Below are 13,343 nucleotides of genomic sequence, written 5' to 3'. Positions count from 1 at the left end.
GCAAAAATTGTCAGTTTCTTGCAAAATTACAAACCCATGAGGGAAAAAAAAATGCATTTCACAGTATGATGTAATATTGAGGTTTATATCCCCAGGCACCACCGTATTTGATTAGTCGGAACTAAGAGACTTTCTGCAACATCTGTACTAGTGACAGTACTAGAACAAGCATAAGTCTGTTGACAGTCTTTTTGTGCATATCATAATTCCCATTTTTTGGCAACAATTCGAGATGTCACATGTGTTTGCTAAAAAAAAGTGCTCAACAGTGCAAGACAATGTGTTATATATGTCTGTACCTGTTAATTAATTGGTATCATTAGACAAAATAATGTTCTTTAATGTGATCTGCACATGATGGCCATCTTCATCTATGTGAATGCCACCTTACAGTTGGAAGTGCGGTTTTCCAATGTATAAACATCATACCAAAACATGGACACAAAATGTCAGTCAGTAGTTGGATAATCAGACTGAGATAGTGTGTTGAGGTGTATGGGGAGTACTTTGAGGGCATACTCTGACATAGATAGTGTGTTGATGTGTATGAGGAGTACTTTGAGGGAACACTCTGACAGTCATAGTGTGTTGATGTGTATGGGGAGTACTTTGAGGGCATACTCAGACATAGTGTGTTGATGTGTATGGGGAGTACTTTGAGGGCATAGTGTGTTGAGGTGTATGGGGAGTACTTTGAGGGCATACTCTGACATAGTGTGTTGATGTGTATGAGGAGTACTTTGAGGGCATACTCTGACATAGTGTGTTGATTTGCATGGGGAGATCTTTGAGGGCATACTCTGACAGATAGTGTGTTGATGTGTATGGGGAGTACTTTGAGGGCATACTCTGACAGTGTGTTGATGTGTATGGGGAGTACTTTGAGGGCATATTCAGACATTGTGTGTTGATGTGTATGGGGAGTACTTTGATGACATACTCTGACAGATAGTGTGTTGATGTGTATGAAGAGTACTTTGAGGGCAAATCTGACTGTTGATGTGTATGGGGAGTACTTTGAGGACATACTCTGACATAGTGTGTTGATGTGTATGGGGAGTACTTTGAGGGCATACTCAGACATAGTGTGTTGATGTGTATGGGGAGTACTTTGAGGACATACTCTGACATAGTGTGTTGATGTGTATGGAGAGTAGTTTGGGAGCATAGTGTGTTGATGTGTATGGGGAGTACTTTGAGGGCATACTCAGACATAGTGTGTTGATGTGTATGGGGAGTACTTTGAGGACATACTCTGACATAGTGTGTTGATGTGTATGTAGAGTAGTTTGAGGGCATAGTGTGTTGAGGTGTATGGGGAGTACTTTGAGGGCATACTCTGACATAGTGTGTTGATGTGCATGGGGAGTACTTTGAGGGCATACTCTGACATAGTGTGTTGATATGTATGGGGAGTAGTTTGAGGGCATAGTGTGTTGAGGTGTATGGGGAGTACTTTGAGGGCATACTCTGACATACTGTTCACAGATCAAAATAACTTTGTGACACAGTACACTAATATTTAGAGCATTTTAAATACCCTTTGTACATTCTATGTTTTTGCACTTAGCTCAGGTCTTTTTCATTCTGTATACATCTGTTATATCTGGAATTATGAAGCTTGGGGAGAAAAGGTATTTTGATGAGTAATAGGCCTTTATCACAAAAGTTGGTCACAGTGACCTATATTTCATATTTTGCTGACTGGTTAAATGTTGCAATTTTTTCCCCTTAAGATTTGTTCATTCTAGAATCATCAAACTAGATGATTATGTGCATTTCACATATCAATAATGCCCTGTATATCACCAAATCTTGCTGAGCCATGTGTTTGCAAGGGCTATAAAATGTAGCTCAGATTGCATTGATTGCTGTTAATATATGGCTTTCATATTTTGTTGTCTGAAAATGTCACAATTTGACCTCATTGTGTTTCTCAGTTGATATTACAAGCCAAGATTCATTTTTTTCCCAAACAAAGAAAGCTTTTTCAGTTAGGAGTTAATGTTTCTTTTGAAGCATTATCCCTATAAAATAAAATTTAAGCTCACACCTTCTAGCTGGCTATTGTTATCTAATGTTCATTTAAGTCTTTTGGGTCCATGCATTACAGGATGTTATCCCAGCCGAAGTGGCTTCATTAAACAGAAGAGCTTTATGTTGTCATAGCAATTCCTACGACACGCTTGAATTAATGATTTAAGTATTTCACTTCTACTGTATATTCTAATGTGGGGTGAGTGTATGATAGGATTTAACTTGAAAAAAATACACTTGTAATTTTTAGAAATTCAGATATTAATAAATTTAGATTTGAATGAGCATCATCATCAGAAATCTAGGTTAAATGGCCAGTCTTTATTTGGTCAGAAAGATAATATTTAATTTTTCATATAACAATCAAGACTAGTTTCAGATGATAATGTGAGACCTCATCGTCAGATGTGTTTCTCAGTCCAACTTTGTTTTTCACCAAGTCTGTATGGTGATGTATGTAGATTCACACAAAAAACAGTGACAGAAAATAACTTTGAAATCACTTTGTTCAAGACATGAATTACCATTTGATAAAGTCAATACAAAATTGAGCGCGTTAACAAAATTATCATACTCTATTATTATCATTGTTATTTTAAAACTTTTAAGGCTGAAGGTGCACAAGAACCTTTTCAAAGCATAGCTCATATTATCATTTTTATTTTTATGTATAATGCCATGTTATTCTTGTAGAATAAACTTGGGGGAAAAAACTATGAAATACATGTCACAATGTTCCAGTGTTCTTGATCATGCATGTAGTTTTATAAATAGTATTGCATTCATTGTGATCTATTACCAGTATTGAAATAAAGGGAGACTATGACAAATTATTAACCAGTACATGCAGTAGACATCAACTACTTGTAGTTGGCACTTAATCCCTTGCCGCTCTGTCCATGTCTGCTGATTAAGTAGGCAATCCATAATCCACACTGTGTACTGTAGGTTAAGTATTTGTAGCTGTAGATATTTCCATTCAGTATACGTCCCAGTGTACACAGACAGCAAGTATTTATTTGTAGCTGTAGATATTTCCATTCAATATACATCCCAGTGTACACAGACAGCAAGTATTTGTATGTAGCTGTAGATATTTCCATTCAGTATACGTCCCAGTGTACACAGACAGCAAGTATTTGCATGTAGCTGTAGATATTTCCATTCAGTATACGTCCCAGTGTACACAGACAGCAAGTATTTATTTGTAGCTGTAGATATTTCCATTCTATATACATCCCAGTGTACACAGACAGCAAGTATTTGTATGTAGCTGTAGATATTTCCATTCAGTATACGTCCCAGTGTACACAGACCGCAAGTATTTATATTTAGCTGTAGATATTTCCATTCAGTATATGTCCCAGTGTACACAGACAGCAAGTATTTGTATGTAGCTGTAGATATTTCCATTCAGTATACGTCCCAGTGTACACAGACAGCAAGTATTTGTATGTAGCTGTAGATATTTCCATTCAGTATACGTCCCAGTGTACACAGACAGCAAGTATTTATATGTAGCTGTAGATATTTCCATTCAGTATACGTCCCAGTGTACACAGACAGCAAGTATTTGTATGTAGCTGTAGATATTTCCATTCAGTATACGTCCCAGTGTACACAGACAGCAAGTATTTATATGTAGCTGTAGATATTTCCATTCAGTATACGTCCCAGTGTACACAGACAGCAAGTATTTGTATGTAGCTGTAGATATTTCCATTCAGTATACGTCCCAGTGTACACAGACAGCAAGTATTTGTATGTAGCTGTAGATATTTCCATTCAGTATACGTCCCAGTGTACACAGACAGCAAGTATTTTGTATGGAGCTGTAGATATTTCCATTTAGTATACATCCCAGTGTACACAGACAGCAAGTATTTGTATGTAGCTGTAGGTATTTCCATTCAGTATACGTCCCAATGTACACAGACAGCAAGTATTTGTATGTAGCTGTAGATATTTCCATTCAGTATACGTCCCAATGTACACAGACAGCAAGTATTTGTATGTAGCTGTAGATATTTCCATTCAATATACATCCCAATGTACACAGACAGCAAGTATTTGTATGTAGCTGTAGATATTTCCATTCAGTATACATCCCAATGTACACAGACAGCAAGTATTTATATGTAGCTGTAGATATTTCCATTCAGTATACATTCCAGTGTACACAGATGGCAAGTATTTTGTATGGAGCTGTAGATATTTCCATTCAACATACATCCCAGTGTACACAGACAGCAAGTATTTGTATGTAGCTGTAGATATTTCCATTCAATATACGTCCTAATGTACACAGACAGCAAGTATTTGTATGTAGCTGTAGATATTTCCATTCAATATACATCCCAATGTACACAGACAGCAAGTATTTATATGTAGCTGTAGATATTTCCATTCAATATACATTCCAGTGTACACAGACGGCAAGTATTTTGTATGGAGCTGTAGATATTTCCATTCAACATACATCCCAGTGTACACAGACAGCAAGTATTTGTATGTAGCTGTAGATATTTCCATTCTATATACATCCTAGTGTACACAGACAGCAAGTATTTTGTATGGAGCTGTAGATATTTCCATTCTATATACATCCCAGTGTACACAGACAGCAAGTATTTGTATGTAGCTATAGATATTTCCATTCAATATACATCCCAGTGTACACAGACAGCAAGTATTTTGTATGTAGCTGTAGATATTTCCATTCAGTATACATCCCAGTGTACACAGACAGCCGTTATAACCAGTGCAGTTTGAAGCAGTTATGTTTACTCAGTGGTAAACTTTTCATAGTAATAACTATACATTAAATCTTGTGTTAGGTTACTCACAATAGATTAAATGTGTGTTTATATTGGGATAGAAGTTAGAGGATTGACTTCATATACATCCTTTTCATGTGAAGCCACGGTTGTAGTGGCAAATCAACCTAATTGCTGATGAATGAACAATGCTTGTAATACAGTCTGTTACTCCAATGTTACTCACAGCCTGTGAATTACAGACAATGCAGTTTGGTTTCTTGCAATGTTAAGTGATAATAGCTTCTGAAACGGATTTTAAGGGCAGTCATGTTTTGGGGAAAAATGTAATCTCTGGTTTTCCTGAACTCATTATTATAGTAGCTTTACTTTGATATCATGAGAAAGAAAAGAATATTCCTTGTGATTATTTTGTCTTTTACACCCAAGTAAAGTATGTATGTATGCATGTATGTATGTATGTATGTATGTATGTATGTATGCATAGCTTAGCAGCATGTCGGCACAATACTGACTGTATAGTGCCTATTAAAAGTGGAGTTCTCCAAAATTAGTGAAATGAAAGACAACAATAACAAGAAATCTTAAGTTAGAATGGCCAACATTTTGTTTTCTAGATCGCTTCATTTGTGAATTTTCTGGCATCTGGAGACAGGTAAACACTTTGTAGAGGTGAGCTATGTAATCATTGATTGCTCTCTGGTTTAATTGGTTTGATAATCCAGATTTACTATTTGATAAAATTTAAATTGTTGGACTTTTTCTGTAGGTAGCCTTGTTTATACTTTGCATTTTGAATGCATTCCATATCAGCGTAAGACCTCAAACAATAGCATTAGCAAGACTTTATTGTATATCACAAATGTAAAACTGGTGTACTGGCAGCAAGCGAATCATATGGTATAAACTACTTCACAATACTTGTTCTGTCAGACCAGATTTTATAGGTGTACCAGTCTATATCAGAAAGATATGACTGTGTACTGGTCGATTTCAGCATCTCATGGTACGGCTGCTCCATTGCAGCATCGCATGATATGGCCTGGCACATATTATCATATTATGGTATGGCCGGAAAGTAAAAGATTTAAATGTATTGTTGGTTAAAAAACAACAACAGCAAAGGCCAATTCAATGACACCAGCATTAATAAGCAGTGGGGCAACTATGTGCCCCACGTTTTTCATTCGCTACTACAGTTTCAGTATGTTTGTGAATTTTAATTTACATGCTAACATGTCAACTACACAGTTGAGCAATATCAGGCCCACATGGACCTCTTGCACATTATCCATATAGTTGTTTAGATTTGTGCAACACATTTTCAAATTAAAACTGGATTGACCTAGTAGCTCACCATTATTTGTTAGTAAACACGGGGCAAATTTCACACATTCTATTTGAAGTAACTATGTGATTATGGAGAAAAGCATACATTTATGTGAACTTTATTCCTAAATCTGTGAATATTTGTTATCATTACAGGTTGGTACATTAGAAGCAGCCAAAGAGTCTGGGGGAATTTACACAGTATGGATAGGTTAGTACCATATCTGCTGGGTATAACAGAAACACACACATGGACACACAGACACACACATTCACACACATGGACACAAAGACACACCACACACACACACACACACACACACACACACATGGGTATAACAGAAATGCACACATGGACACACACACACACACACACACACTCTCACATGGACACACACACAGACACACACACACACACACAGAGGCCTTAGCCTGATAGATCAGCCCCCAAACATGTATAGGACTAGCCAAGTTATATGCTGTTCACCAGAAATCATAATATAGAATGAACAGTAAAACCCATATCTGTTGTTACATTAAAGCATGGTAGAACTTGGTTTCTACTGTTTCCATTTGGAGTTCTGTGCTACATTACTGAACATGGCACAAATGAGTATAGGTTGGGCAGATACCTGATATACTTACAAGCATAAGCTGCTCATAATTGATAAATTTCTTAATTGCCTTGGTAGCAGCATACACATATACATCTTCTGGTCATAGACAAAAAAGAGCTTATGCGATGGAATATTATTTGTTGTCCATCTTTCCATTAGCACAAGTTTGTTATTATAACTCCTCCTAAACTACTTGGAGGATTGCAATGAAACTCATCATGCACATTTATCCTAATGTTTACTTGATCCTAAATGAAAAGGGTACCACTTGGACTTTTAATATGGCTGCCACAATGGTCTCATCTTGAAACTCTCTATCATTACTCCATCTGAATGGATGGTCATATCAGCAAGGGGTTTTCGCAGAAAGACTTCATATTTCTATTTGGCTTTGGATGAAATAGTGCCAATCTGACTTCTAATATCTTACTATAGCTCCTCCTTCAGGATGGACGGTAATATCAACATGGGGTCTTTACCAAGATCTTTGCAGTTACTAGTTCATCCAAAACAAAATAGGGGATTATGTGGCTAAACTCATCTTTACAGATCACTCACATCTAGCCTCTCTAGTCATGATCTGACCAACATGGGTATGGGAGGAAGCTTGCCAGTAGCTGAATGAGCTTTCTCCGCCAAACATACTGGCCAAAATATATAGCCTGTTATGTGCTGAAAAATGTCATTAGACCCCACAAAACCAAACCTAAATGAAAATGATGTTGATCAAATATGTCAGTGGCAACAGCCATCATGTAAATCTAAGCTATAACTCAAGAATATTAGATATGGTTTCAGCACTCCTTAGCTAGCACGAAGAAATAATCATATCATGGATTCCTGTAAATTCTTTATGACAAGTAGAATATCAATCCCTTTGGGGGACCTTTGTTTAGGTGGCAACACAATCGACACTATGGTTTTCTAAGGAAGTTACCACCTGACATAAAACATATATAATATCACTCTCCAGAAGTGAGACATATTTCTAGGTGGAACATTTGCCTTGTCCAGTTCATTTACTGATGTTTCTTGCACCAGAAAGAGGTCACATTTTTTGTGTGTGCTCATTTGTCTATGTGGCCAGTAACTAGTAGTTTATACATGTCTGTCCATCTGTACAATTATCTCATTCCAGTAAGTAATATGGTTGGATATAGCTATTGGTACATCCATGTCTGTTTGTAAGCATAATTAACAAACTGTTCAGATGTATTCCAATGAAATTTCGTACACATATCAAGCAAGTTGCACAGATGTGTATTTTGATAGGGTACTTTCTGTAGGATATCTCCGCTGGTGGTGGGGTGATGAATTGCATGGTAACTCTTGTTAAAAGGTTTTTGAAAAACAGTATTAAAGTCTGCAAAGAAAACCTTGTGATGGCACAATAAACATTTAAAATAAAATAAAAATTGTGGGAGTAAAATATGGCCATTTGAGATGCTGATGAGTTAAATGAAGTGATTCCTGTCATAATTTGTGTAACAGTTGAGTCAAAAGGAAATACACATCTTATGCCTGTCCACACCATTATATATTTTCTCTCTCTCTCTGTCTCTCTCTCTCTCTCTCTCCCTCCCTCCCTCCCCCCTATTTCTTGTGAATAAAAGTCATATCCAGTAAAATATAAGTGCATCTTTGGGTGACAACCAAAACATATACCAAGTTTCCTGACAATCTATTAAAAAGCGTAGGAGTAGCTGCACTAATGAGATTGTGTCATTCACTGTATTAAGCTGCTTTGGTGGCCTAGTGCTTAGAGCGTCTGGCTCTGATGTGGGAAGTCATGGTTCAAACCCCAGCTGAGTCATAAAGACTTATAAATATGTGCTAACAACTACCTTGCTTGGCACTTGGCATTAAGAGGTTGGTGTTAGGACTTTTTGGCACAGTGTCAAGATAATGTGACTGGGTGGGACATTATGCTACATGTCTGTGGCATGGTGCCCCAGTGCTAGAAGACATCACTATAAACTGCCACACTGCAGACATCATAGCGATATGACTGAAAAATTGTGAAAGCTACATTAAGAAATTCAAATCACACACACACACACACTGCATTAGGTTACAACACCAAAAGGCAATAACTCTAAGCAAAATTGCATTAAGTTTCAAGACCCAAACAGCCAATAACTCTAAAAAAAATGAATTAAGTTACAAGATGAAAAAGGCAACAACTGACACAAATTTTGCAGGAGCAAATTGATTAATCAGTATGTACATGATAACGTTATTACTAATACTTACCAAGTTTCATGGAAATCTAGCAAAACCTGGGGGGTAGCTGCACAAACTATTGTTTGCCAGATGGAAGGACAGATGGATGAATGGATGGACATGGTTATATACACATGCCTATGTAGGGACAGGGATGTAAAGACTGCCTTTTCTGGCTACCATGTATGTTTAAATGTAACAGCTCAAATTCATTCTTACATACAGTGCTCCAAAAATCCGATAGCCTGGGCTTGTAGAACAAAATTCTTTGCATATACTTGCACATACTGCATACAGCAGATCGACATATGTCAACTCCGTTCTGACCAGGATTCACTCAGAGAATCCAGATGAGAAGTTTGAACACCAGGACCATCCAGTCCGTAGTGAGTGGAGTACACTAATGACACTTGGATTACCTTCAAACCCCTTTGAACCCTGTTGAATTTATATTCTAATTGTATCCACTGGAACCTTGTGTAACATTATTTAAAAAGGGGAAATTTTGGGTGTGTGGAAATTTGAGTCTGGGCTTGTGGAATTTCAGTCAGGACTTGTGAGTTTTTCTAAGTCACCAGCCCTGGGCCTGTGTCTAAAAAATATTTTCTTTAAGCACTGACATACCAGGTATATTTAAATGTAACAGCCCTAATTCATTATTACATACCATGGTCATCTTGTTATTTCTTGTTCTTTTTGCATTTAAATAAATGCAATCACATATATTATTAATTTAGTCATGTATGAGACGTATTGGTACCTTTTATCTTTTTTTATTATTTTGACACCAAATAGCTTTAGGCGAGTAGAGAATTGGTATGGGCAAGTAGTGAATTGATGGGGGCAAGTAGAGAATTTGTGAGGGCAAGTAGGTTCTGAATTTTTGTTTTTCAGGCAGGCAATAAAGCTGTTAGAATTTTAGAAAACTTCTACCAGTATCCGATATATGTCACTACCTAATATCATCTCTATATATTACACGCCAGAATTACAGCACAAATGGAAAAGATACATTTAGTTTTGCAACTAACCTGGTTCTTTAGTTAACCAAATTTCTTGTCACAAAAGGCAAAGTCTGTGTGGATTAGAACAGAATACAAACACAAAATGTACTGAAAAATTATGTTGCTCACTCATTTTAACTAGTCTATGTGTAACTTTCACTGAAGATTGTGAACTGGAATTCTGCAAAGAGCATGATTATGTGCTGAAAGTGCTGGATTACATTACTCTCATATTCTTTTTCAAAGTTTATAAAGCAGTGTTGATTTGTTCTTTTTTCTGATCTGACATGTTTTGAAATTTGAAAAGATTCATCTGCTCTTACATTTTCCATCATATTACATCCACAACTCACACCGTAAAGCATTTTGCTTAACATGTAACACCATTTTCTTTAAAAGTATAGACTGGTCCACTAAATATTAAGCTTATCAATATAATGACTCTGTGAGGCAAAGCTCATATTTCAAGAAACCTGTCTGTTTTCAGGGAAATTGGTCATATATGTTTGCTATAAATTGCAAGTAAGGAAAGTACTCTTATGCAAAAATCAAGTTATTCACATACTAACCTACCATATGTATTTTGTTTATTGACACATCTTTGTATTCAGGTTATTTTGAGACACTTTATACTTATCTTCCCCCTAACTTTCTAGTTGAGATTAAACTTGTAAAAAATTTGCTCATGCTTAATGTATGTGGGGTATATTTTTGACCCCTTGCCCAGGGGCCTTTGGAATGGTGTAAGAGATGCATGTGGGGTATATTTTTGACCCCTTGCCCAGGGGCCTTTGGAATGGTGTAAGAGATCAGACATTCAATAACTTCAATTACAGTGACATATCCTTGTGCCTTTATAAAGAAAGGTCAGTGATTACACACACACACATACACACTTTCTTGTATTTGGTGGATATCAAGGACTTGCGTATGGAACCGCATACCAAGGACATTTGTTCTGGCAATATTAAAGCGAAAAGAAATACAGTTTGAGACAGTAAATTAATAGCAAATGGTGATGTATCAAGGAGGGAACTGTATTATCGATTCTGAGGAATATGAAATTTAGCAATGCAAGCGAGGATGCACATGTTTACACAGATATTCTGTGTAATCCATGCAAACTAAGGTTGCACACTATGGTATGAGCAGTCTGTATTATAATACCTGATATATCATGGTATGAACAATCAGTGTTGAAATGCTTGATATGTCATGGTATGAGCAGTCTGTATTATAATACTTGATATGTCATGGTATGAACAATTGGTATTGTAATACTTGATATATCATGGTACTGTAACAATCTTTATTGTAATGCTTGATATGTCATGGTATGAGCAGTCTGTATTATAATACTTGATATGTCATGGTATGAACAGTCGGTATTATAATGCTTGATATATCATGGTACTGTAAGAGTCGGTATTGTATTGCTTGATATATCATGGTATGAACAATCGGTATTGTATTGCTTGATATATCATGGTATGAACAGTCTTTATTGTAATGCTTGATATGTCATGGTACTGTAACAATCAGTATTGTAATGCTTGATATATGATGGTACTGTAACAGTTGGTATTGCAATGCTTCATAGATATGGTGGGGCCCCAAGTGGCTGAGTGGTCTAAAGCTCTCTCCATTATGGATCACTGCCATCTTACCTCTGTCTGCGTGGGTTCGAGTCTCAGATTCAACCAATGTGGGTACGAGAGAAAGCTTGCCAGTAGCTTCTCATGGGTCGGTGGTTCTTTCCTGGTTTTTCACGGGTTCTTCCTCCACCATTAATGTTGGCCGCCATGTATAGCCTATCATGTGCTGCAAAATGGCGTTAAACCCTACAACAGCAATCATAGATCATGGTACTGTAACAATCGGTATTGTAATGCTTGATATATCTTGGTACTGTAACAATCTGTATTTTAATGCTTGATGTATCATGGTACTGTAACTTTGTGTATTGTAATGCTTGATATATCATAATATGAGTAATCAGTATTGTAATGCTTGATATATCATAGTATGAGTAATCAGTATTGTAATGCTGAAAAAATAATGGTACAGTGTATTGTACTGCCTGATATATCACAATATGAGCAATTTCTGTAAATTAAATTTTTTGTTCTTATATCCAGCGCATAAAAAGTCCCATTTAAGAAATCAAAATCAGTTTTATCAAAATCTAGACATGCCATAATTGTGGAGGAATATCGACTGTTTGTTTTTTAGCTCAGCATATAATATGTCAGTATTATTATGTTTTTAATTGCAGGTGCCTTCGTTGTTGGTGTTGTGTTTCTTGTGCGCTCCTTTTATTTCTGCACAGTCAAAACAAGTACCATAATTGGACCCGCCTCAGGAGCTGCTTAAGAAGACACTGCAAGATGAATGCATGTTTCGTGTAATGCTATGATTATTTTGTACAGTTTGTCATATCTGATTGAGTTTTGTTATGTACAACCTTCTACATTCCAATGCTTTAGGAATATTTTTAATTGTTGAATTAAATCATTGTTGCTGCATGAGATGCATTTTTATGTTCATATATGAGTGTATTAATTGTATTAAATTCTTTTTCAAAGTATAGGTAATCAGTTTGCATCAGAATGTCAGCATTTTATTCTAGTGTGAAAATTTGATACAAATATGTTGTTACTTATTGTTTTTGGTAATGCAACTTAAATGTTGATAATTATGTTGTTAGAATCAGGTATAAGGTGTCAGTTTCTTGTGTACAAAGGTTATATTGATGCTTTCAAGTAATTTTTGATGTATTTCAGAATTATGAAAGCATATTTCCTAAACAAAATGTGGAAATTGTTAAAGATAGACTAAAACAGTTGAAAGCATTAGAATAAGCTACTGTAGTGAAAAATGATAATTTGATTTTAACTTTACTGTTCATGTTTCTTTGTTAATTTTGTTTGCATTTAATTGTATATTTGTTATTAAGTTTAAAGTTCAATGTTTACTTAATTTTTGTGTGCCTGCTATAAGGCGGATCCTATTATGTTATGATGGTGTCCATCCATCTGGCTGGCTGTTTTTTTAAACAATGGTTTCTTCAGCCTAATAACTTCAGTTGTCCAGCAGTTACAAATACCAAACTTAGTGGATGGCTTACACATGAGATACAGAAGAACCATGTTGCTCTCAAGGTTAAAAACTTGAAAGTCATGGTCACTGTGATTGAAAGATAGAAAATGGTTTCTGTGTGATAACTAAACTGTCTACTGTTACCACGTGTAACAACCACCAGCACTGTCAACCACCAATGTTGTAAGTACAGTTGGTTAGAGCTGAAATGATTAATTAATATTCAAATAGAAAATATCTATTTAAATAAGTTTGTT

The 13,343-nt window shown here is 36.0% G+C and overlaps 1 protein-coding gene across 2 annotated transcripts in view; it reads left to right on the top strand.

Moving 5' to 3' along the window:
* LOC149780262 (type II phosphatidylinositol 4,5-bisphosphate 4-phosphatase-like) overlaps window positions 1–13,337 on the top strand; it is an 80,703-nt gene extending 67,366 nt beyond the window's left edge. For both annotated transcript variants that reach the window (XM_089937073.1, XM_089937072.1), the window contains exons 7-8: window positions 6,300–6,354; window positions 12,263–13,337. In XM_089937073.1, coding sequence (XP_089793199.1) covers window positions 6,300–6,354; window positions 12,263–12,360 — 153 coding nt within the window. In that variant the 3' untranslated portion in view covers window positions 12,361–13,337. The remainder of the gene's footprint in view (window positions 1–6,299; window positions 6,355–12,262) is intronic.
* The last annotated feature ends 6 nt before the right edge of the window (window positions 13,338–13,343 follow it).

Source organism: Sinohyriopsis cumingii, chromosome 16 (genome assembly GCF_028554795.1).
Source record: "Sinohyriopsis cumingii isolate HCF-2022 chromosome 16, ASM2855479v2, whole genome shotgun sequence".
Taxonomy (NCBI): Eukaryota; Metazoa; Mollusca; class Bivalvia; order Unionida; family Unionidae; genus Sinohyriopsis; species Sinohyriopsis cumingii.
Note: the sequence above shows the minus strand (reverse complement) of the source record. Positions and strands in the feature narration are given on the sequence as shown.